The sequence below is a fragment of the Coturnix japonica genome, chromosome 20 (assembly GCF_001577835.2).
Source record: "Coturnix japonica isolate 7356 chromosome 20, Coturnix japonica 2.1, whole genome shotgun sequence".
Taxonomy (NCBI): Eukaryota; Metazoa; Chordata; class Aves; order Galliformes; family Phasianidae; genus Coturnix; species Coturnix japonica.
In genome coordinates this window covers 12,339,338-12,363,982 of record NC_029535.1, presented here as the reverse complement: position 1 = coordinate 12,363,982, position 24,645 = coordinate 12,339,338, and the positions used below count along the sequence as shown (strand labels likewise).

At 46.2% G+C, this 24,645-nt stretch overlaps 3 protein-coding genes across 6 annotated transcripts; 2 read left to right on the top strand and 1 right to left on the bottom strand.

Annotated features, from left to right (window-relative positions):
* Nucleotides 1–1,788: 1,788 nt before the first annotated feature.
* Nucleotides 1,789–10,152, bottom strand: SPATA2 (spermatogenesis associated 2). 3 transcript variants are annotated; one of them, XM_015882020.2, is made up of 3 exons: nt 10,023–10,152; nt 7,493–7,918; nt 1,789–5,637 (listed from the first exon to the last, which is right to left on the bottom strand). In XM_015882020.2, exons 2-3 carry the CDS (start codon nt 7,808–7,810, stop codon nt 4,384–4,386), a joined length of 1,572 nt encoding a protein of 523 aa, XP_015737506.1. In that variant the 5' UTR covers nt 7,811–7,918; nt 10,023–10,152; the 3' UTR covers nt 1,789–4,383. The 3 variants fall into 3 exon arrangements, with proteins under 3 accessions (XP_015737506.1, XP_015737505.1, XP_015737507.1); XM_015882019.1 differs by lacking the exon at nt 10,023–10,152 and adding an exon at nt 9,900–10,016; XM_015882021.1 differs by lacking the exon at nt 10,023–10,152 and adding an exon at nt 9,877–10,002.
* A 121-nt stretch (nt 10,153–10,273) lies between these two features.
* Nucleotides 10,274–15,064, top strand: RNF114 (ring finger protein 114). The gene is made up of 6 exons (XM_015882025.2): nt 10,274–10,522; nt 10,681–10,831; nt 11,426–11,532; nt 12,182–12,296; nt 12,819–12,926; nt 13,151–15,064. Exons 1-6 carry the CDS (start codon nt 10,392–10,394, stop codon nt 13,214–13,216), a joined length of 678 nt encoding a protein of 225 aa, XP_015737511.1. The 5' UTR covers nt 10,274–10,391; the 3' UTR covers nt 13,217–15,064.
* A 1,775-nt stretch (nt 15,065–16,839) lies between these two features.
* On the top strand, nt 16,840–20,549 carry SNAI1 (snail family transcriptional repressor 1). Of its 2 annotated transcripts, XM_015882023.2 has the most exons (3): nt 16,872–17,351; nt 17,991–18,500; nt 19,432–20,549. In XM_015882023.2, the coding sequence occupies exons 1-3, from the start codon at nt 17,081–17,083 to the stop codon at nt 19,611–19,613; spliced, it is 963 nt and encodes a 320-aa protein (XP_015737509.1). In that variant the 5' UTR covers nt 16,872–17,080; the 3' UTR covers nt 19,614–20,549. The 2 variants fall into 2 exon arrangements, with proteins under 2 accessions (XP_015737508.1, XP_015737509.1); XM_015882022.2 differs by lacking the exon at nt 19,432–20,549 and having other exon boundaries at nt 16,840–17,351; nt 17,991–19,424.
* Nucleotides 20,550–24,645: the final 4,096 nt, after the last annotated feature.

Genomic DNA, 24,645 nt, shown 5'->3' with positions numbered 1-24,645 from the left:
TTACACAGTATAAAATATGCTAAGATATTTTCAGTGCAGACAGCTTTCAGTGCTGCAAGGAACAATCTTGCTTTCTGCACATTAGCACACCAAACTTCTCCTCAAATGGAAGAGCTTCAATAATGCAGCATGTCTGCAGGATTTTAGAGTTACAAGAGCTGCTGCCATATCATACATTTTAACCTTTTGCCTTCCTTCAGGCAGTATGCAAGATCCAATGCACTGTTATGTGCACTGTATTGTGGCTCAGTGCTGAAGGCTGCCCTAATTGCAGAGGGCTATATATAAGTACAAAACCAGAAAGCTACTTTAAGTACTGATTCCCTGCCTCTAAACTTTCAAACAGGCAAGACATATTATAAAAAATACTGTCCAGGAGTATATGATCAACTGTAGTAAAAAGCAAACAAACAAAAAAACCTGCAATGCCCAATTTTGCTTAATTTTATACAAGAAGTCTAAGACATTTCACAGACTATCCCAAGTTGGAAAGAACTCAAAAGAGTCAAAGAAACCAACTCCTGGCTCCACACAGGACCACCCATTTACATGCTTACAAACTTTAGACAAACATGATCATGATGTTCAGATGGAACTGTGGAATATCCTTCACAAACAACAGCCAGGTATATTTACATTCACACAGACAGCAATGACCATGCTAAAAGGCCTAGTTAGCTCCCAATGACCTCAAAGTAGCTTGGAACTGAAGCACCTGCTGCTTTTCCCTCACTCTGGCAGCATTACAATGATCACAGTACTCAGGCTCACCCCCCTTTCTAAGCAAATAAGAGAAAAGGGAATCTCTCCCCGTGACAAGACACTGTAGCACAATTAGCTACACAAACTAAATGCTTGGAATCTAAACTTATTTTTTCTGGACAACAATTTTGAAAAAGCTGCCATCTCTAATTGTCAAGTTTAAGCTACGTGATGATGTATGGAACCTTTAAACTTTGTTCAGAGCAAAAGACACAGCAGACACATATAATGTCTGTCATCAGAAACATCAGACCAGTCAGAACAGTCAGCACTGACTTGTTTAAAATGTGCCAGAAATACATTAGCACAAATGGCACAAAGGTGTAAGACAAGACTTCCTGCAGCAATGCTTCTGTCATCTTGAGCCTGATTTTACTAACATCCCAAATACTTCCAGGAACCTCAACAGATCAGAAGACTGTTCAAATGGAACTTGAGGCCTTTTAAGCATTCACCTGACCTGCTTTAAAACAAAGAAACAAAGGAAAAATGATCTAGTTTGGTACTTGAGAAATTAGCCTGCCCTGGAGCTAGTAGGATGAAAGAGCAGCCAGAAGGCCCACCTCGAGTGCCAAGAAGTACATCAACAATATCACACATCGTTAGTGAGATTTTGCATCAGGAAGCTTTGTCAGAATATCTGCAGATGACATCAAGAGTCAAGGCTAGAAAACAATGTAGGTCAGCTTTACATTGCACATGAAACCTGCTCACTGCCCCACATCAGTTTGACTGCTGCAGACCAACAACGTGTTCTTATGGAACAAACAGGCATGCTGCTAAGACTTGAAAATTAACTTCAAACAAACAAACAAACAAAAACAAAAAAACAAAACAAAACAAACAAAAAACAAACCAACCACCAAACAAACCACTAAGTTCTGCAAGTACTCCATCCAGTCTCAATCAACTGAGGATCATGATACACACACACTTGCACATTTTGCCCCCAGGATTTACCTCTGTGCACCAACTCACTTCTGCATGCAAAACAGCGGTGAAACAGACATCTATATGCACTCAACCTTAAGAAAAGAGTTAAGCCTTTTCTTAAAGGCCTTTTTATTTTTCAATTCCTTTGAACATAAATTAGTTCTTTTTAAAAAAATCAGATGCAAAACACCTGCATTTTCCATTAGCATATATTTTACTGTATTAATCACAGCAACCTCATACAGTAAGATACACAAAAATAGAGCATGGTATCACTTCAATTCAACACAGTTTTGTACTACAGTATTCCATGACATATGTACACAGGACTTTTCTTTTTCAAAGCAAGTATTGTCCCTGCCATGTTCACCGTAAGAATTATGTGGCATCACAGTTTTAGTTATTCACTATGGTCTGAGTAGCCATATGGAAAATGAACTAGCAAACTAAAAGATACACTGTAAAACAGCCATACAGGCATGACACTTCAGAAGATGAACAAAACTAAAGTAATCACTGAAATGAAAACCACCTTTAGACTGTGTTTTAATAGTAAAATTGTTTTTAAATTCCTCATTATGTACACAATGTATCTACATCTGTTATATTTATATACATATATATTAAAAAAAAAACCATATGAGATTTTAAAAACCTTAAAATCATTCACCTAAGCAACGTTTATCCCAACCTTCTCGGTCAGAAAGGCAATACCTGCCTATAACATAATATTCAGTTGCAGTTGCTTGACTCAGAAATTTCCCTGATTACTAAACACGTATCATTCACTTTGTCTCTTAGTGCAAACTGTACAGTAATTTCCTGTTCTCAGCCCTCTGCAAGACTCAGATTTCACCTTATTTCCATAATACTTCTGAGACCCATTTATGGCTACAATTATTTCAGCTACTTTACACTATTAGCCTATATGCCTTCCCCTGCTACTACCCTCAAGCCCTCTACCCACTCCCCCAAAAATTAAGGAAAACAATCATTCATGCACATCTCTGTCACACAGGGATCAACAAACATTTACATTTCAAAGCCTAGACTCTAACAGTGTTTATAAAAACCCTAAGTGAATAATTTTAGTGCAAAGTGGACTAGGTAGTTTACAATTCAGCTAAAGGTTTGTTTGTTTGTTTTTTTATTAAACAGATATTTTAAAGATGTTCAACTTTGCACATAAGATTGGTTTGCCTGATATTTTGTTCCGACAAGCTAGTTTGAATATAGGAAGTTAGGAGAATTCTTGTGGATTCTCCTTTATGCAACAAGAAACAGAAAACCTCTAAAGCCTACTAATAACTGGGTGCTATTTGGGGGCAAAACTGTACAGAGTCTAGCACAAGAGTTCCTATGTGCAACAGTAACACAAATATCATTACTGGATTCACATCCGTAATTGTTAGGTTTATTTTAATAGTAAACACAGGATACACAAATGAGCTCCGATTTCTCATCAGGTCAGCACTTTACCCGCTAACTACACTACAGACTCTGCAGTGAATTTGGACGCAAGCATAAGATTTATACTTACAGTTCCCATAACCACAAGGGAAAAGCGTGCACTGAGAACCAAAATCTTGCAGTTTTTAGACAAGACTCCACCTAGTTTAGTGGTAGCCTTAGCAGAATAAAAGAGAAAAGCTGGATTAGAAAAAAACGATCAGAGCAAATAATGTCAGTCTGCCACAGCAACTACAACAAGCTAAGAAATACAGTACAATCAGAAACAAAAAGTCACCTGAACAAATAACCCAGAGAGACTTAGTAGTTATAATGATTTTACCACCTTTAAGAACTCAACATATTAAATATTTATTAAAAATAAACTGTTTCCAAATTACCTGTTTACAGTACAAAGAACAGTACTTAATATATGTGCAACAGAAAGTAAAGAAAATCTGTACTCCTCAAGAAAGACAACACTAGCCAAAATTTAAGTGACATGAATACAAGTTCACCTTTTAAAATACCATTCAGTAAAAAAAACAAAACAAAACCAAACCAAAAACAACAACAACAAAAAACCAAAACAAAACAGCAGGATGATCTTGGCAACACTAGAACATAAAGCACATATTGTTCAGATTCGGATTATATAAGTTTGCAATAAACAACTGGGACATAAGGAGAGAAGGAAGCAATGAAGATGAAAAGAGATGCTATGGTGTTTGCATTTTGGAGATCAAGAAATGCAGACACGCTTTGAATAATAGTCCTTGTTGGCAAAACAAGCTATTCACGTATTTCTTGCACATTTGAGAGTCATACTTTACAAAAAAATGGCAGTAGTTTCTACACCCACCGAAAATGTGAATCTTAATTCTCAGAGCCTCACGTGGCTTCACTTAGGCAAAGAGATGACTAAAATGGTGTGAAACATGTGATGTAACTCTTCTATAATGCAACAGCTGCCAAGATATTATATTTTAAAAAGTGCTCTTCTCCCTCATTTACATTGAGAATTAATGATGATTTAGCAGTTACCTAAATAATAGCAGCATGAAATCATATCTGCAGCATTTGTTAAGCTACAAAAATCAAGAACTGGCACCTGATTACTGAACCATGGTTCCAAATATTTGGGCATATCAATTTTGTAAGAGGTCAGTGTTTTTCTTGTCATCAGTGGAGTCAGAACATTAAATAGCCCTTTCCTTTCCCCTCCAAAACAGACCAAGTCTACCTATAAACAACATGGGACAGTTGAGTTGATTTATAGTTTAACTGATTGTTAGGCATGAATCTGTGAAGCTCGCTTTTCCTACAGCAGGGATCATAATAATAAGCATTGAGGCAAGTGTCACATGAGACTTTTGAACAAAACATGCATGTGTTTGCAGCTCCAGATCGGTTACAAAAGCCGCAGCGTGAGGTGCTCACAGGTTTGGATTTTGAACTGAATTGAGAAGCTCTCTCTTGACTTTGAGTCTGTGATGTGTACTGAGGTTTCTCTCTTAAAGCAGAGGCAGGAGACAAGCCGTCATTTGGAAGTGGTTTGATGGAATAGGTGCTCTGTTTCACTACTGGGTAGTCCTGCCTGGAGTTGAACAGATTGTCACACTTTTGGCAAACCGAAGCCCCACAAGGAACACCACAGTTTTGGCACTTGAGGGGAGCTGTCTCTTTGGCTAGATGGGTGCGCTTGTGGTAAACAGGGTTGGCATCATTTTTTAACAGCCACACATCAGGCTTAATAGATTCCTGTCTTTTAAAATTTAACATACTTCTGGAATCAGGATCAGTATATAAATCTAAGTCCTCTTGAGCAGAAAAATAGGAGCTGTAAGGGACATTTGTTCTTAACATGCCATTATGGTGAGATGAAGTTGGCAAGAATTCTCCTGAACATGCATGTGGCGAGCTTGACATTGTCAGAAGAGAGGGCGATGGACGAATAATTTCATCTTTGATGTCATCTTCTGCATCAACTAAAACTGGTTCTTTCCTGAGACTCAATGAGCTCATCAGTGGTGGTTTCTTATTTTCCCAATAATTATCATATGTGTCTACTGATTTAGAAGGCTTGCTCACTTTTGGCTTGAAATAATCCTTAGAGGCCCGTTCACTTGCTGATTTCTGAAGTACCATGCGTGCCAGGGAAGTATTTAAGTTTTCTTTGCATTCTGCCCGCCGTTTCATAGCTTCTGAGCAGCCTCTAGTATCCTCATTGCTATTTTTTCGTTCATTTATGACATCAATTTCCAAATAGCCTTTATCTTTCACTTGCAAATGAATTTCAAGAAGCTGCTCACATTCCACTTTGGCCAAAAAGAGTTCAAATGAAACCATTTTCACTTGAATAGCATCAATCTGCTCTTTGAGCTTATACATTGTTCCCACTTCTTGGACATAGCCCATGTAGTTCAAAATCTGCCTTACATCATCTTCAGTGAGGGCAGACTTTACATAATACACAAAGGCTCCCGTGTAGGTCTAAGGAGGTGGGGGAATAAAAGGAAAACTAGGTTACAAATTCAGCGGTTGACTAGATGTTCAGAAAATTCAGTGACATGTACTACAATATTAAATAGAATAATTACAGAGAAGACATGCAACTCCCATGGCAAGATGAACTCCATTTCTGTAGCCCTCCTGTTTCAGCAGATGGAAGTTCTGCTTGAAGCAAGTTCCGAGTAGGAGAATTTTCATTCTAGTTGAAGTTCTGATTAGCATGGTATCCTTCTCGTTGAGTTAAATCACTAACATGCATAATATTAACTTTTATATGCACCAGACACGTTGTGTTTGTAAGCCTAATGCTAAAGCAAAAAAGGCAGAGATTTCACATATTTCCCCTGGACAAGCAGCAGTGGAATATAACAGGAAGATGGTATTACTGCAGGAGTATCGAAGTCCTCTTCAATGCACATTTAACTACACTCAGGGGCACATTTATTTATTTATTTATTTGTGTGTGTGTGTGTGTGTGTGTGTGTGTGTGTGTGTGGATAATAGGGTTTACAATTAGTACACAACTCCAATGCCTGTTTTCTTTAATCTAGTATTAGGTCAAGAACTTCCAATAACAAAGCCCCGAAACAATTATGATTTTGTTTAAGTCACAGCTCCCTTGACATCTGGCACACCTTAAGCATACTCCTAACACACTTCAAATTGCTTCTGACTGCAGGGAGGAATACCTTGGCCATTATATATTTGTCCAGAGCAAGTACTGGATCCACAGTGCACAACCAAAGCCAATATTAGCAGTGCTTTGAGAGATATCCTGGATGGATCAGCAAGCATTCCAAAGGCCAGAACTTGAGTGTAGTAACACAGATGCACTGAGATCTAGTATAAAGTATCTGTCTTCTCATAGTAGAAAGACTCTCAAACATCCCCGCCTGTAGCAGGGAGGTTGGAACTTTAGATATTCAAATGGTTTCTTTTAACCCAAACCACCCAATGATTTTATGAAATGAACCATCCACATTCAGAATCTCTGCTAAATTGCAAAATACTGTCATCTAAGAATAACAAAAATATCCATCCATAGCACACACAACCTGCAACTGACTTTAGACATACACCAGAAATGTTGTTTCTACCCAATTTTTAAGCCTCAGAAATGTTCAAGTCACCCGCAGCACTGATTGTTGAAATGCTGCAGCACCTTTGAATAGGAAAACAGTGGTAACAAAATATGAAATAGAAAACTGGCAGCGGACATCTCATTATCAGACTTGCGGTACTCAAGTCAAGCAACACACAAGTTTATACTTTTCATTGTGAGGTCATAGCATAGATGAATAATTTGAAAGTGCATTAGAACCAAAATTTAACGTTTTGAAATTACAAACAATTAAAATACATTCAAGAAGCAACTACTTCAGTGAATCCTTCAACATTATCACATAACTTATGGGATCCTCAGCAGAGCACCTACTTAAAACCACACATTGATCATTAGTCCTTGTGCTACAGTAACTGTGGATGTAAAATAAAAAGCTATGAACTTAAACACAACTTAATCGCTCACTCAAGTTAAAGCAACTCCAAGTAGAAATCAAGTATATTAGGAGAAAAGGCAAACAAAAACCTTAAATAAGCTCTTCTTCTATTTTATGGTTACTTTAAAAACACATACAGTACTTGTACTTCTCTTGGGTAGTCTCACCACCACACACTTCATGTTCTTCGCCTCTTATGGCTTCTATTTACCAGCTATAAACAGTCACATTATACATCATTCTAACAGGAAAAAAAGTTGTCATAAGCTAAATACATGACCTGTTTAAACAAAGAAAAAATAAAATAAAATTTCTGTCTTCACATATAAATATCTTACCTTAATATGTTTGAACTCCTTTTTCCAGGGATAAAGAAAAAGATTAATTCCAAGAGTCTCAAGCACACTGAATGCATTATGCAGAGAATGTAAACTTGAGGATTTCAGAGATCTCAGTGAGTTTTCAGCCATCTCATAAAATTTTATCAACCGGAATCTATAAAAGGGATCAATTTTGGGAAGGCAAAATAAGGCTGATGCTGCCACTCGCAAATATTCATCATTAATCGGAGGCTGCTTGCTGTCAGAGACGCTCAGTTTGCATTCATGGAACTGTACATACTTTCTAAATAAATCGTCTTTATACTTTGTATCCATTGAAATCAGTTTTTGTCTCAGGCTTGGGAAGCTACTTGGTCTCTTTCATGGTTATTGGGCAGTAGGTCGATTATTGGATATTAAGAATCTTCAGTAACGGCAACTCTTCTGGAATAAAAATTAAAAACAAAGTCAAGTCATCAGAGTTGCGTAAAACCCAGATGTTCACAGCATCTATTTACTTCACAGGATTCTATAAAACGGCTCACAGAAAAGTAGCTCCCAAAACAACCTCTCAGCTTCTCTAGGTTTCTGAAAAAGCACAGGCGTCTACAGAAGTGCTAGTGTCCCGCTTTCCCATGTTACTCTCTTTGTTTTCAATTTATCTGAATATAACAGACCACAACAAACCTAAATCAAGCAAGGCACTAGGAGTTTGATAAATAAAGTCCACAAAGGCTGGCATCCAGATTGAGGATTCCTTGAGCTAGGGAACCATGGCCAAAGTAACTTGTAGCAGACTGAATGGGAAAGCATGAACTCTCATGGTCTTGTTTTATTTTACTGTTTCAGTTCAAACAACTTACACAAACATGACTTTAATCAGATATTGTCATTTATTTTGCACGTACTAATAAGCATTCCCACCATCCCCATATTACACAGAAATAGCTGGTGTCAAAACAAGCCTCTCCGTGTTCATTCCCCAAAGCCATGTAACAAGGAGTCCAGCAGAGTATCTTGACAACCTGAAGAACTTGTGATTAAAAAGCAGACTGGCTTTTTTTGTTTGTTTGTTTGTTTTAAAGAGTGCAACCTACAACTTCTCAACTGTGAACCAAATTGGAGAGGGGGATCAAGCAAAAGACAAAGCATTGGTTAAGCTGCAGAGACACTGAAGCAACACTTCAGAAAACACTTTCCACTCAGTATTAATTTCAACTGCTAGAATATTGATCAATAACACCACATGCTCCTGCTAAAATGCAAATCACCAATAAGGTCAAATTAATTCCATGAATGCAGCCATTATACAGATTCGCAGAGAAAAAAGAAAAAAAAAAACAAACAATAATAAAAAGACTCATGCCTCAGGAGGCCAAGAAAAACAAGCAAGCTAACAACTAATGTTACTTGAGGAAAGAATGTGCTTAATGACCATGGCATGGGAAAGGATCAATAGCTGTTTTAACTTCTGCTTAAAGGCACACAGCTTACTGTTTCCCCAGTCAGAGTTTGCACTAATGTCAAAAGAAGCCACGAATCACAGTGTTGAATTCTGAATTTGCATCTTAGTGTAAGGGACAGAAGAAAAAACATAATCCAGCCGGCTCCCAAAGAGTTCGCTTTACCCTCAAGGTGGGCAAGATGAAGTTCATACACAAAACTAACTTAATTGCTGTTACTTAGCAAGAAGAGCTTTGCAAATGAGAAAGATCTTAGTCTGGCACATTAGTAACACACCCTTAGGAGAAATGATGGCTTAATTAGGTAAGAAGTTGGATCAAGTATTAATGTTCTTCCATGTCCAACACTAATAACTGCTTAAAAAAGAGCCCCATTACACTGGAGCTGTGAAAGCTCAGGATTAAAAAAAGCGCCTATGGGAAAGGATTTCAGCAAGAGCCTATGAACTGTGGCATGTACAACCACCACCAGCCCCAGCTCTGACTTCATGTTTATACATAGCACTGCCCGCCACCGCCACCGCCACGGGGCACTGCCCAGCGCCACCACCACGGGGCACTGCCCAGCACCACCACGGGGCACTGCCCAGCACCACCACCACGGGGCACTGCCCAGCACCACCACCACGGGGCACTGCCCAGCACCGCCACCACGGGGCACTGCCCAGCACCGCCACCACGGGGCACTGCCCAGCACCGCCACCACGGGGCACTGCCCAGCACCATCACTGCCCACCCGCCGGACACGCGCTGCCCTCAGCACACCGGAGCGCTCAGCTCCTTCTCCCGGCTGCCAGCCCCCCCAGCCGGACATCGCGGCAGCTGCACAAAGCGGAGCCGCCCGCAGCCCCAGGCCGCTCCGTCAGCAGCTCAGCGCTGTGCACCCCCCGCCCCGCACCCCCCGGCCCGGCGCTATGGTTGTGCAGCTCCTCGTCCTACCGCTGCCGGTCCCGGCCCCGCACCTTCCCACACGCTCCGCTCCGCCGTCGCTCAGCCGGAAGCAACCGGTGACCCGGATGCGGAGAGACGCCCCCCCCGCCAGCAGCCTGCACCGCCGGAACGACACACGGCGCCAGGGGATTTACCGGCGGAGGCGCGAGCAGCTCCGGCCGCACGACAGGACAGGGCAGGGCAGGGCAGGGCAGGGCAGGGCAGGGCAGGGCCCGCACGGCTCCTCGCACGGCTCACGCTCGCACGGGCTGACGGTGCGAGCAGCACCGGGCAGCTGACAGCGGCGCCCCGGAAGTAGATAGCCTCCTATCTGGAGTAGTACTTCCGGTGCGTGACGTCAGAAGGGCCGAGGGCGGGGTGTCACGTGGCCGCTCCCCGTAGCTCCGGTCACACCCCCGGCCCGGCCGCGTCCCGGTGCCGCTCCGCCCCGTGGGGTCCGGCCCGGCGTGCGGTGGGTGCAGCTGCGGCTGCGTTGGAGCCGCTTCCTGGTTGGCGGCGGGAAGATGGCGATGGCGAGCGGCGGGGACGGCGGGATGCGCAACCCCGAGCCCTGGGCGGACCTGATGGCGCGGCTCACCTGCCCCGTGTGCCTCGAGGTGTTCGACAGCCCCGTCAGGGCGCCCTGCGGACACGTGTGAGCGGGACGGGACGGGACGGGACGGGATGGAGGCCGCGAGGGGCACTCTGGGCGCACGGGGAACGCGGGGAGCGCCGGGCGGTGCCCGCTGTGCTCACGGTGCTCACAGTGTCCGCTGTGCCCGCTGTGCTCACGGTGCCCTTGTCCCGGCGCAGGTTCTGCACGCCGTGCCTGCAGCAGTGCCTGAAGCCGAAGAAGCCGCTGTGCGGTGTGTGCCGCGGCGCGCTGAGCGCGGGCAGCAGGGCGCTGGACCTGGAGCAGCTCATAGAGAGCACCGAGACCAGCTGCAGCGGCTGCGGCAAGAAGGTGGGAGCCCAGCGAGGAGCCGGGAGGGCCGGGCTGGGTGCGGTGTGGGACGCGCTGTCCGCGCTCCGCAGGGATGTGGGTCCTCCTCCGTTTCCTATGGATGCTGCAGAGCTTCCCGACCCGCTCGGTTCGGTGCCCGCTGCTGAGGTGTCACGTCGATTCCTCTATTCCTGCATAGTGCTGCTTTCATTGTTGCGCTGATAGAAAGATGTAGTTCCTCGATCGCCACTTGTTAAGTCCCGCAAATGAAAGTTCAAATTAACAATAAGGAAATCTGAATTTAAACCTATGCCACAGTAAGTGTAGAAAGCTGAATTATTTCCTGTGTCATCTCTTCTCAGTAACAAAATAAGCTGACTTCCTATAAGAATATTTCCTGATTCTGGAGTATAAGATAAGGAAAGTATGTGGAACGGTGTTGTATTTCTCAAATGTTACAGGCAGCAGTTATACATTAACTGATTTATAATCTCAGAGCTTTCCAGCTCACCAGATGAAATGTGCGTTTCTTCCTGTTTTAGCACTACCTGCACAAAGCTTTGTGTGTGTCCTGCTGCAAACAGTTTAAGTGCTGTGTGATTGTTGTCTATGCAGATGTTCCTCTCAAAGATGCGCAGCCATGCAGCCTCCTGTGCAAAGTACCAGAATTACATAATGGAAGGTGTGAAGGCTGTAACTAAAGAACCACTTCACAATGCCAGGTAAGTAGCTCTTCTCTGGAAGTACTCATCTTTAGGATCACAAAAAGAGAAAGTGAAAGCAGACTTTCCCTCTTTCCTTAGTTTGTGTTTATTAGCATTTGATGCTGTTAAAAATAAGCCATAATCCTGCAACTGACTGCACATAATCAAACTATTCTCCTCCGTGCAGTCTTTGCACAAGACAGGACTGGAGTACTTGATAAAAGTAGCTCCCTATTTAATAATAGCTGTCTTTCTGTCTCTTGATTGTAGTAACTTATAATGAAGGGAATGTGGAGCTGACTGCATTGCTCTTATTTGCATTTGAGCGTTCTGGGTGATAGGTACACTGTGCGCTTAGAACATGAAAAATATAAGATGATAAATGGCATTTATAACGTTTTTTGAAGAAATACCTTTGTGTAAAAGTTTACGATGTGAAGATTTCTGTAAGATGTTGTTAAGAATTTAAAAGATGATTCTTTAAATTTGCCTGTCATGATTGCATGGAATAAGATCATTGTTTTGAATAATTTTTATTCTTAGTCGCTATTAAGATAACTTCCAAGTAGCAAATTCAAAGTCTTTTAAGCTATTCTAATTTTTGTGTGTGTGTGCTTTTAGCTTTACTAATATGACAACGTATTTCATCTTTTTCCCCCTCAACCAGGAACTTCCCAAATCGCTTTACCTTTCCTTGTCCGTACTGCAGTGAGAAAAACTTTGATCAAGAAGGACTAGTTGAACACTGCAAAACATTGCACAGCATGGATGCAAGACAAGTGGTAATAAAAAGTCTCAGTGCAAGAATTGCAATGAAGTCTAGTCTTAAATCCCCTTGAAACAATGAATTAGACACTTAGTGCTTAAAGTTAATTACAAATTTATACTTGCTTCTGTTAATGTACAATTACATCCACTTCACATTCACCTCATATTTGGAAAATGGTAGGCATTCAAAGTACATTAGGTAGTCCAGGAAACTTCTTTGTTTTTGATTAATGAAGTTTGAGATCTTCTGAAGTAGACAACAGTGACTGATTCTCATCTCCTCATCTCCAATATGTAGAGAGAAGAATAAACCATTCTCATTCAGAGGCGTAAGAAATCAATTTAAATAAAAGCCTCTGTTAAACCTGAATGTTGAGTGGCCCAGCAAAGTATTTGATGTCACTTTGCTTAGAGAATAGTAATCGTTACGAATCTCAGGCTTTAGTGTTCCACACTCCCTCTCTTCTGCCCTTCATAGTATAAATGTTGAACACACTTAACTGTTGGGGCCTAACTGACTTAATTTTTTCTTCAAGGTTTGCCCAATTTGTGCCTCAATGCCATGGGGAGATCCAAATTACAGGAGTGCTAACTTCATGGAGCACCTTCAGAGGCGACACCGGTTTTCATATGATACTTTTGTGGTATGTATTTTCTCACCCTTGGAGTACATGAGCTTGATGGCTCTTAAAACACAGCTTTTTACACAGTCACTGCTATGTAATCTAATTTATGAAGAGGGTATCATGAGAGAAATTGGATTATTGGTAAGTTAGAAAATGAGGCAGCTGTTTTCTGTTTTTATTTTGTGTTACATTAATCACCATGGCTGTTGCAGTAAAAGAATTTCTGTACTTTTTGTTCATAGGATTATGATGCTGATGAAGATGATATGATGGCACAGGTTTTGATGCGTTCTTTGCGGGATAAATAAATTTTTTAAAAGTGAAAGACTAATTGTCAAACCAACTTTCCAATGGGGGAGAAGTGCCCAGCGTCCTTGCACTTCTCCGTGTACGTCCCAAGATGAGCTCAGGCAACCAGAAATATGGAAGACTTCTAAATCTTGGTTTCAATTCCCTGTTGGATGTCTGTATCATTTGGTCTTCTGTTAACCACATAAGTTTAATTTTCTTATTTGCTTCACACAAAGCTTAATTGTAGGTCAGCATGGAGGAGACTGTCTTTTTTCCCTTCACCTACGCCTGTTTTCTGATGAGTTATTTTTTCCAGTTGTCTTCATTTGACTCTAAAAGCAGAAATATTCTAGACTGAATGGTCCAAACTAGTTGGTAAATTTCACCTCCTAATCTTGTTTACATTTCTTAAGTGATAGTATAAGAGGTGTATTTGTATCTGTTTTTCTTAAGTGAGACCTCTAGGTGCTAACTGTAATTGTCAGATCAGTTCTCATTCAAAGTGGCCTCTGCATGTGATTTCATGTTTCGCAGTATTTGAGCTCTTACAGGCATTTTCTCAGTTACGTGGAAAACAGGTTTTTAGTATGAGCCTTCAAACTACGAATTTCCTTAGCAAATATTTGCAGCTATGTAAGAAAATAGTTCAGAATATTTTAGTTCTACATCTGATTATTTTGTTTCACACTTTGACCATCATTTCAAGCCTGGAAGATAAAACTTTTGTGTTAGTTCAACTGCGATAGCAAATATTAATCATATCTACTGGCTTTGTGATTCAATTAGTGTTTTTAGAAATGGTTTTCTAGATTTCTTAAGTACTATGTTCACAAGAGAATTCAGAAAAAATTTCAATCTCTGCCTTATTTTAATATATGCATTTGTAGTTGTTCCATCCCTCAAAGCAGACTGGAAGTAAAACTTAGATTCCGTAGCACTTGCACAGCTCTACCTTTATGCATTAAGATGCATAGATTTTAAGAAGTATTTTGAATTTCTCTTCTTCATTTAAATGTTGCTAAAGCTGTGCTTAGACTGTGTTTTCCATGTATTATGTATATATAGCATGCAGGTATAGCTTTCAAAGAAAAAGTAACAAGAAAGCAGGATGACTGTTCCCTTATGTGAAAAATGGATACTCGATATTCAATTATACACTTTCACTATAGAGCTTCCTTGTAACATTTTAACTGCACAATCATGATGTTGAGATCTAGCAATCTGAGACACCTGAACAGAACCTGTAAATCAGAGTGGTATTGATATCTTGTGTAATTTAACTTTTCATACTTAATTGGAGCAGTGAACCTGTACCACCACAGAATGGAGTACTAATTAATTCAATTGAAAATAAATAAAATAACATCTTCATACCCTGCAGACCGCAGCGAAGCCTTACCCTTACTAAATGAACCCCAGCTAAAACCATATGATTAAACTTTGTGTTCAGCAAGACCTCTAACATATTTAGCATGTTTTTAGTATGTTTTCCCAGACTTTGAACAGGCTACTTATAGATTCAGCCTTAAGCATATGCTTGGTGAACAGAATTTCACTCTTAGCAAAAATACGGCACTGTGGGGAAAAAGTACTTTGTTTTGGAGTTGATTATTTCTAATTCTTGATCTGTGAAAAGATGACCATGTTGGTGGCTGAGTGGAGATTTCTGGAATCTGGCTAGAATGGAGTTTTGTGGTGCAAATTGACCTAAATCTTGATTTCTGCTGCTATTTGAAGTGCACTTCCATGCAATTTAGATTAAATGTTTAAGAAGCACTTTGAAGCTTCTGAACAATTATTTTGTTGTGTTTTTCGAATTTTGAAGACAAGTTATAAATAAAGTTCATTTAATTTATAGAATTCTATCTTCCTGTCAGCTTTTGTCACTTCTTCCTCATGATCCGTACACTTTGTGGTAGCATCTCTCCAAAACAGTTCGTAATGTTACATGAAGCTCCATGAAGCATGCTAGAAACCAGGGAAGAAACCGAGACTTCAACTTTGTTTCCATTGCCTGTGAAACAGCAAGATGGGGATTGTCTTGCAGCCCTGAAGGGTGAGAAATGTTTGCTCAGGCCTTGTGATCCTACCGTGTCTGTACAGACCTGCTCACTGACTGTGCAACTTACAAGGAATTACCTCATGCACGGGACAGACCCAAACTGGAAAATGCACACCCAGTCTATTTGAATTTTGATTAAATTTGTGTATGAGTAAGGAGTGAAGTTCTGGCACCTCCTAGCTTGGTAACAGTGGAATTTATAGCACTGCTATCTGTGCTGTGATAAGCATCCATACAGGCATTCAGAGAGAACTTGAGCTATAGTTTTCCACTTAAGTGCTGATGAGCTTAGTGTCTCTGTGCTGCCGATTTCATCAAGTTAACAAATACAAACGTGTTTACAGTGAAACGTCTCAGTGGTATTTGCTCATTAATTTGAAGACACTGCTGAGACACATGCTTAACCTTGATTCATCTCATCTGCTTGCAGAAACTCATCATTAAAAAGGGATTATCGCAGAACAAGCTAATTCTGACATTAGAACCTGGTGAAGCAGTGCTGCAGGAGAGTGAAATACGGTGCCAGAGGAGCTGCTTCCACCTTGTCAGCAGCTGATCTTGTGGCTGCAGCAGGTCCCGGGGCCCATTGCTGCTGATAATGCAGTCGGGCTGCCTTCAGCCTGTGAAATTCCTAGTGTCTAGCACTGAGAATTAGGAGGGTAATTAGCACACAGGAAGGGGGACAGAATGGGCAGAGACAAGCATGTGTTTGAGGGAGGATTTGGTTTCTTTGTTTGTTTTCTGTTTGTTTGTTATTTTGCTATGAATTTGTCTCTGGTCAAAGACTGGCCTTCATCAGGCAGGTAAATTGATGGCAGTATTAATTGCCTTTTAAATGCCAATTAAAGCAATTGGCATAACTTCCTGGAATTACAGCAATCGATCCCATCTTGGAAAGGACCCTGTCTGTAATAAAGCATTAACAGTGGGTTGATGCTGGGTACTCCTGGTGTCTGCTTGGCAGTAACTGTCCCGAGTCCTCGAAGCAAAACCCAGCAGATTGATAGCAGGGGCTTTGGCAGATATGGATGCTCCCTGGTGAGGTGGATGTGAGAAGGATTCATCCCTTGTAGTCAGAAGTTCGGGGTCTGTGAGGTTTTGCACTACCAGCTCCAGCCAGCTGGCAGCGTTCACAAACTTCCAGCCGCTGTTTTCAGAGTTGCCTTCTGATGCTTGTTTGACTTGAGAAAATGAAAAGGACTGAGGCAAAAGGGGTCAGCAGAATAAAAGCGCTTTGGATTCTAAAGCAGCTGCAAAGCAGAGCGGCAACTGTACGCCCGTGAGCGGCATCCAGCTGAGCGACGGCTCCTCCCCGACCACGGAGCGGAGGCGGCGAGCTTTAATCTGCTCCTTCGGGCAGCGCTTCGTGCGGGTCGCGCCCGGAGCCTGAGCGTCACCCGCGGTCCCTCCCGGCTGCCGGCAGGGGGAGAACTCGGCCCGTCGGGAGGCAGCGCCCGGCCCGGCTGCTCGGGGCCGTGTCCGCCGGCTCCGGCCACTTCATGGGGCGGGAGGGAGAAGCGCCTGCGGGCAGCAAAGGACGAACGGGGCAGGGCCGGCGCGGGGCTCGGGAGGATTCGCCAACCGCGTCCTCTCGAGAGGGAGGAGCAGCCGCCCCGAGCTGCAGCCGCGGCCCGTATCGCCGCGTTCTGCGTCCCAGGCGGGCTGCCATACAGGCTGGCACCGAGCAGGTGCGTGGAGCCGGGAGAGCCCTGCGGCTCCGCTGCCCCCCGGGGCCCGCTGACAACGCTGGGCGGCCGTGAGCCCGTGAGGACGAAGCAGTGGGGGCGGACCGGGCCGGCTCCGAGCCCCCTTCCAGCAGATGCTCCTGAGCCCGGAGCAGCGATGCCCGGGGCTGGCGCCTGTTGTCTGCCCGCCCCGCCCTCCCCATTGGCTCCGGGCGTGGGGGGCGGCCCCGCACCGCCCTCCTCGCCCCCCTGAACACCCCGGGCCCATATTAACCGGCGCTGGGAGGCGGAGGTTCCGCAGCGGGCGGTGGCGCCGGGCCAGCACGATGCCGCGCTCGTTCCTGGTGAAGAAGCACTTCTCGGCCAGCAAGAAGCCCAACTACAGCGAGCTGGAGAGCCAGACCGGTGCGTGCCGAGCCGCCTCGCGTTGGGGGCTGCTCCCCCTCGGTCTCCCCTGCAGCGGAGCGATGCGCTGCCCTGCAGCGGCTGTGCCATTTTTAGTTCGTCCCGCGGGGTGGGCGGCGGAGCGGAGCGGAGCGGCTGCGTTGTGCCCCGGGGTGGGCAGAGACCCGTGCGGGGAGCGGTGACCTTTCCGCCGTCCCTCTGTGCCGGGGTGAGCAGGGCGCTGCGCTCCGTGCGGTGATCCCGTGTTGCCCCGAGGTGGGCGGGCAGTGTGGGTTTGGGGTCCCCGTGTCCCTCTGGCTCCGGGGTGGGTTGAGGCATGGGGTGCCTGTGGGATGCAGTTGAGTCCCTTTGCCTTGGGCTGGGGCAATATTGTTCCGTGGTGTGGGACGGGCACCCTGTTCCCGTAGGCACAGAGCCCTCTGTGGGCTGAGTTGAGGTCCCCTTGTGTCCCCCCTTCCCGTTCCCATTGAGGTGAGTTGGGCCCTTCCATTTTCAGTGGGACAGACTAGGATTCCTTTGCTCCCCATTCCTAATGTGACAGGTTGGAGTATTCTCATTCCCAGTGGGGTGGATTGGGGTCCTTATGCCCCTTGTTCTTATGGAGTGAATGGTCCATTGAGTGTTGCTTGTTGCCTACAGTGCTGGCTGCCCCGCTGCTGTATGAGACATGTGCGCTGTCTGTCATCCCTCCACCCGAAGTGCTGGGCCCCGGGACCTATTACCCGCCGCTGGTGTGGGATGCTGGTCTTCTCTCCAGCCTCTTCCCAGCTGGTCTGGGCACCGAGGCAGAGGCAGCTGGTAGTGCGGCACCAGCCCTGGACCTGACAACGCTCTCTAGTGAGGAAGATGAGGGAAAGAGCTCAGGACCACCCAGCCCAGCCTCAGCCCCTGCTGCTGCGGAGCGGTTCCGCTGTGCCCAGTGCACCAAGGCCTACTCCACCTTCGCTGGGCTCTCTAAGCACAAGCAATTGCACTGTGATGTTCAGACCAGGAAATCCTTCAGCTGCAAGTACTGCGAGAAGGAGTATGTGAGCCTGGGGGCTCTCAAGATGCACATCCGGAGCCACACGCTGCCCTGTGTCTGCAAGATGTGCGGCAAGGCCTTCTCCCGGCCCTGGCTGCTGCAGGGCCACATCCGTACGCACACTGGTAACAACACTACTCAGCCCTCTTCTCCCACCCTTACCGATTCTCTGCTTCCAGTCCGAAACAGATCAGCTGCCAGGCTGTTATCTTGGAAGATACGGGCTTCCCAAACCCCCTTGGCACTTCTCTTTAAATATCCTAGCTGGAACCGAACGTGGAGTAAAGGCCCAGCTTGGGAATGTGTGCCTGGAAGCTGGCGCTGTTGTGCTGTGCTGGGATGCGTGGTCCTGTGCTGCTCCATGCTCAGAGCCCTGCTGCCCACCACCACGGCACCTGGCATCACCCAGCTCTGCAGCCCGTGGTCCCAGAGTTACAGGCAGGTGGTGGCAGCTGCCTCGTGCACCTGTTGTTGTCTGGGGCCATGCGCAGCTGCAGCTCTCCTCATGCCCACAAAGCATCTCCCGAGCATCCTTTGTAGTGTTATTGGGATGGTGTAATGGTTCCTTGGCACTAATTTCACACCCTCTCAGTGTACTAAAGACGATAGCTGAAGGAAGCTGGCAAGACTCGATTGTGCTTTCCAAATTGAGCATGCACATTCGTTTCCTCCAAAAGAGCCTGAGAGGAATTCAGCCTGGCCAGGGCCTTTCACTGTGTCCAGGAAGGAGAAGGGGGAGTGCAGGGTTTGGGGGAGGAAGCGGTGGTGCGCAGCCCTAACGCTGTGTCACCGTGGCGGGGCCTCGCCGTGCGGAGCTGCCCTGCTTCTCGCAGATGGTTCCGGCGTCGCTGCTCTAGGAGGGATTTTTCGGAGTAGGAAATTCCCAAGCTGGAGGCGTTGCTGGGTGAATTCAGGCCTTCCCACGCCGCTTTCCATCCCAGTAATGCTGCGAGCTCTCCTTTTCACACGATTGCTGGCTAATGAATGGCTCGCTCTTTGATATTCCCCATGTGTTGATGCAGTGGTTAATTGGGAACGTTTCTCTTTGTCTCATAGGTGAAAAGCCCTTTTCCTGTACACATTGCAACCGGGCCTTTGCTGACCGCTCTAATCTGCGCGCCCACCTGCAGACCCATTCAGATGTAAAGAAGTACCAGTGTAAAACCTGCTCCCGGACTTTCTCCCGTATGTCGCTGCTGCACAAGCACGAAGAGACGGGCTGCTCAGGGGCACGCTGAGAACCAGCTCTCCTTTCCCGTGCAGATACACGTATTGTACCTAGTGTTTGTAGGAGTTAGTTCCCTCCGTGCTGCCGTTGCCGTGCACCTCGGACCGTATGCAGCCACAGGACGTGCACGCTCCTCATCCCGTGCTCCTGTGCAACCTTAAGGCCCAATCCTGCTCCCATCTGGGTATCTTTGGGTGCAGGGTGGACTCCCACAAGAGGCACCACGAGGCCTGGAGCACAGCAGCACCTCGCAGGAGGCATTGCATCCTGGCGTGCCACCAGTGCTGGGCATTGCAGCTGCGTAGCTCTGGGGGCTGCTTTTATTTTTTTTTTTTTATTTTTTTTTTTTTTTCCCATAACCACTTGGTAACTTCTAAGAACCAATATTTTCTTTAATGAAAGACAAAGTGTTAACACAACCTCTTTCCCTCTGCCGCGATTGTATATAAGCTGCAAGTAGAAGGTGTAACTATGCAATAATACAGTATCACATTAGTTGTGAAGCAGCTGCTTCTCCCCAGCACAATGACAATTTGCAATGCCTACAAGATTAACGGTGTCCATAAAAGGCATTGGTAGCTATTTCAAACAAGAATCCTGTTTACAGAGCAGCTATGCACTCAAGCACCTGTTAATATGACTCTTAACAACTGCTTTTCAAAGAGGACTGTGACTAATAGCCGGCACTTGTCAGCTGATACAATGGTGGCCTGTCCAAAGGCTGCCCACCGACAGGTGTGTGCCAGAAGTGCTATTTATGGTTATTGACAGGTGCCTCCTGAATGCGTCTCTTTGGACATTGTTTTTACAGAATCATAACAAAGAGGATGTTTACATTTCAAAGGTACACTGGTATTTATATTTTTGTGCCATGATTTTGTACTGATAAAACTTTTATATAATTATATACAGTTTATTGATATTCAATAAAATGGTTAATTTATAATCTGGTTCTGTGTGTGCTTGGGGTGAATACGTAGCTGAGCTGAGCATGGTGCAGGGGCTGTGTTAGGCCCCAGCAGTTCTCCTGCTCCTGACACTGGCTGCAGGTGAACCACAAGTGCTGCTGCGCTGCAGGGGCTGTGGCACAGCTGCTTCTTGGGGAAGGAAAAGGTAGGCTGAGTCAGTTCCTGCAGCCATGTGGGGCTGGGGGAAGGGGACAGCTGTGAAGAGACATGGGCAGGTAGAGGGCTGCTGGTGGGGCTGCAGTGGGGAGTACTTGCTATGCCTTGAGACTCCCCCTGGGAACAGCCCTGGGGACCACCAGGACATAGGCAGGTGACTGACCCAGTACAGGTGGTGTGGCCGTGGGGCTGGCACATCCTGTTGTCACACAGAGCCTTTGGATGGGGCTGTCCCAGGAGGGGTGAGGTGCACTAAGGACACCCCTGGTGCCCATCTCTGTGGTTTTCCACAACAAAGCCATTCCTGTGCTCCAGCCCCCTCCCAGAGCCCAGAATCTGGGGCACGCAGCCTCACCACCCTTCCCACTCACCTCCCCGGGGGGTTGAGTGTTGGTCCTTTCTCCTCATACTGCCTTGGTGCCATCTCCAGGACATGGCTGCCAGCAGGGCACTGAGCAACCATCTCCTTGTGCTGGAGGCAGTGCCCACAGTACTTGTGCCCAACTCCCAAGGGCTGCGGTGGAGTGGGAAGATGTGTGGGGCTATAAAATGGAACAGAACTGCTGCTTGGCCCTTCTTTAATTAAGAGCTCACCCAGTATAAACCAACTTTCCCAGCCACGCTCTACTCATTACTTTATTATTAAGCAGGGCAGGAAGTTTTGGGTTTTGTTCTCATGTGTGCTTTTTTCTTCCTTTTCCCTACAGGAAATGGGGGAAGGGCACTAATTACTTTCAGCCTTCCATCCATAAAATCTTGGATTCGCAAAAGCAGCTAAACTGTTTTAAAAAAAAAAGACCAATTTGGAGTGAGGACCACCTGCAGGAGCTGGGAAGGAGGGTTCAGGGGCTGACAACCAGGGAGCACGGAGCTACAGGGCCCTTCCTGCAGTAGGAAGGCTACTCTGTGAACTCTGCACATCTTTCATTGGGCCAAATCCTTTGGTTTCTGTTCCCCCAGCAAGCAGCTGGCCACACCTTGCAGTCCCTGCTCAGATGTGCCTCACTGGGGCTGGATGCGAGGAGTCCTGCCAGCCCTGCTTCATTGGGGTGTGATAAATTGGGCAGGTAACGGGGTTGTGGCCAGCCTCCTCCTTAGTTTTGCTGCTCCCGGATTTGCTTTGTCTGGAGTCTGGCTGGGACGCAGTGCATTCAGAGGGAAGGTATGAAACAGGTGAAGGACAGCCTGGGCTCCTACTAGCAAATCCTGCTGGCTTTCAAATATAAATGCAGCCTTAAAACATGGGGGGGAAATGTACTGCTGCCTGTTCTGAATCACAAAGGAGAAGCACGCAGGCACTTGGGCTGAGGCTGTGTCTGCTCTATCTGTCCACTTTAGCCAGCCTGCCCCTGCTCCAGGGTCCTGCAGCATGGGACTATCCCATGTGCCTAGGGGTGTGCCTGGATCTGTGACCCCACTGCATCACAAGGCTTCATGATGAAGAATTGTCCCTGGAACTGGATATTTTGATGAGCCACAATTTTCTATTTCACTTTCAGGAGGAAGCCCTCTGATCAGCAGCCCCAGCTGCAGTGATGCGCAGCAGCAGCATCCGCATTATCCCTGCCCTCCATCCCTGCCCCTGTCCTGTGTGCTCACCTGGGCAGCATGTGGAAAAGCCAAAGGGTTCATGACAAAGCCTCAGCAGTTTTCCCCTGTTACTTCCCCACTCTGTTTTAATGCCACAGGAAATAAACACTCTGTAAAGTTGCACCCCATGCAGGTAGAGCTGGCTGTACGCAGCATTTGGTGGCTATGTTGTGTGACCATCTGCAATGCATTATGGTGTCCATGCTTCCAGAGCTGGGATTCAGGCAGCCTCCCCCATAGCAGAGCACAGGGCTCGGCTGTGCTGGCTCCACACACCCAGCGGGGCAACGTGCTGCCACCATCGCACATCTGAACTCCTCCTTTTCATTTCCATGGGGGACCTCTGAACAAGCACGTACAACCCTGTACAAAGTATGCACAAAGTATGTGTGCTTCCCCAGTTTTCCCCTCTCTCTGACCTGGTGCTGAGTGAGGGGTTGTAGGAAAGGAGCCCTGGGAGGGGCAAGAGAGTGACCAGAAGTAGAGCAGGACTTGGGGAAAGGCCAATAGTGGAATCATGGCTACGTGGCTGGTGTGAATTTGGGGGATGAATGGCAGGAGCTGTGCAGAAGCCAGGACAGCTGAGGGGCGGCCAGCAGGTACCCTCAGGTACCTGGTGATTCCAGGGCTGGGTGGTCTTTGCTCTTGCTCTGTGCCCACAGAAGGACAGCAGGTGCAGGGCTGGTGGATCACAGCTCCTCGTGTCAGCATGTAGAGGCTTAACAGCCTCCGTCCATTAATTGCTCACAGTGAGGAGGCAGTACACAAGCAACCTGCAGGCATAGTTACTGTTTTTCTGGCTTTGGGCTATTGACATGAGCAATTCTATCAAATTAATCTTTAATCAGATGATAAACTGATAGCATGGGGCTGGAGAGGTGCAGGTCTTCCCAGAGAAATGAAGAGTGTGGTGAATACAAAGAGAGCAGGAGAGCCCCAAGTGGGAAGCAAACCCATTGGGTTATCTGCCATTTCTTCATCTGAGGATTCCTAGCTCAGCATGAGAGGAAAAGCACAAACACAGAGCCCTCCTCCTTCCCACAGGGATCAGTGTGCGCTTTACTGGCCTGAGTCTGCAGCTCCACAATAGCGATGCTGTGCTGTAACACACTGGAGATCTGCCTAGAAAATCATCAGAAAGTATTTTAAACCTATCACAGCATACATATTTATGGATCACCTCTGTTTTACTGGGCTCACTGAAAGCACTGTGAGGCCTGTTTGACTTTCCTTCATAAAAAGTCTCATGTTTCACATGTGAAGAGATTGGCGTCTCCCGAGCTAATTACTATGGGTTTCCCTCCACCTCTGCATTTTCCACGCAGGGTTATGCTGGCGACACATTGTCTGTTGCCCCCATGAAGCTGCGGTGTTGCACATGGGCCTCAGTGAGCAGGAGACACTATGGGCCATGGCAAGGAAGTGGCGGTGCACTGCGGCACAGAGGCACGGCTGCTATAAAGAGCTTCAAGGGCCTGCATTATGTCATTACTCAATTAGCCTGTTGGTAATAGCACTTCATTAGAGAGACAGTTCCTATTCACTGGCTCTAATCCGCTTTCTAAAGCAGTCCAGCAGCCATTGAGAGCTTTTCCCACTTTGCTGGAGAGGCAGAAGGGGGTTTTGGATTGTGGCCCCGCAATGCGCAGCTGGGAGCACCTCTGCAGCAGTGATACCCGGTGCACACTGCACCCCAAAAAGCTGCCCAGCACACAGGGAGCAGAGCATCTGCTGCACCCCTTGCCCCAACATTGTCTGTCTGCACTCAGGGAGAGGTGTTGCTTTGGGGTCACACCATGGGTGACAGCTGGGGACATGGCACTGCTTCACCCCAAATGAGGAAACCATATAACGTTGCCAGGGACAGCAGCAGGGAGTAGAACCCCTTGCCCTTGCCTTGCCCAGCGCACTGCCGCATGTTTTGTTGCTTTGTTTGCCCTCTGCCTTCTGCGTAGTGCCTCTCACCACAGCGCATGGGCTGCAGTGCTGGAACCACCAGCACACACCTGCCAGCCTGACTTCATAGAAACCCTGCTCTCTTCTTTCTTTTTTTTCCCCTCCGTTTTGCTCTGTGAAGCAAACTGTACCATAGATATTAACTGGGGGTAGGAAGTAGCATGAGAGTGGTGTGCAGGAAACCAATGTATGTCAGGAAAGGATGTCAGCATTGGGCAGCATGACCGGGGGTGAGGGTGAGCACCCAGCACGGGAACTCCCCCCGCCCCGCCGCCTTGCTTGGGTGATACACAGATTAGAAGGGCAGGAAGCACAGCAGAGCCCTTTGCTTGCTATTACTGCAGGCAGCTGCTTTGATTCAGCGGTGGTCAT

Coding starts and splice junctions, on each gene's coding strand:
- SPATA2 (XM_015882020.2), bottom strand. CDS start 7,810: ATGGATACAAAGTATAAAGACGATTTATTTAGAAAGTATGTACAGTTC. Junction 5,638..7,492: donor AGGAGTTCAAACATATTAAG/GTAAGATATTTA, acceptor CCACCTCCTTAG/ACCTACACGGGAGCCTTTGT.
- RNF114 (XM_015882025.2), top strand. CDS start 10,392: ATGGCGATGGCGAGCGGCGGGGACGGCGGGATGCGCAACCCCGAGCCC. Junction 10,523..10,680: donor AGGGCGCCCTGCGGACACGT/GTGAGCGGGACG, acceptor GTCCCGGCGCAG/GTTCTGCACGCCGTGCCTGC. Junction 10,832..11,425: donor GCAGCGGCTGCGGCAAGAAG/GTGGGAGCCCAG, acceptor TTGTCTATGCAG/ATGTTCCTCTCAAAGATGCG.
- SNAI1 (XM_015882022.2), top strand. CDS start 17,081: ATGCTCCTGAGCCCGGAGCAGCGATGCCCGGGGCTGGCGCCTGTTGTC. Junction 17,352..17,990: donor CGAGCTGGAGAGCCAGACCG/GTGCGTGCCGAG, acceptor TGTTGCCTACAG/TGCTGGCTGCCCCGCTGCTG.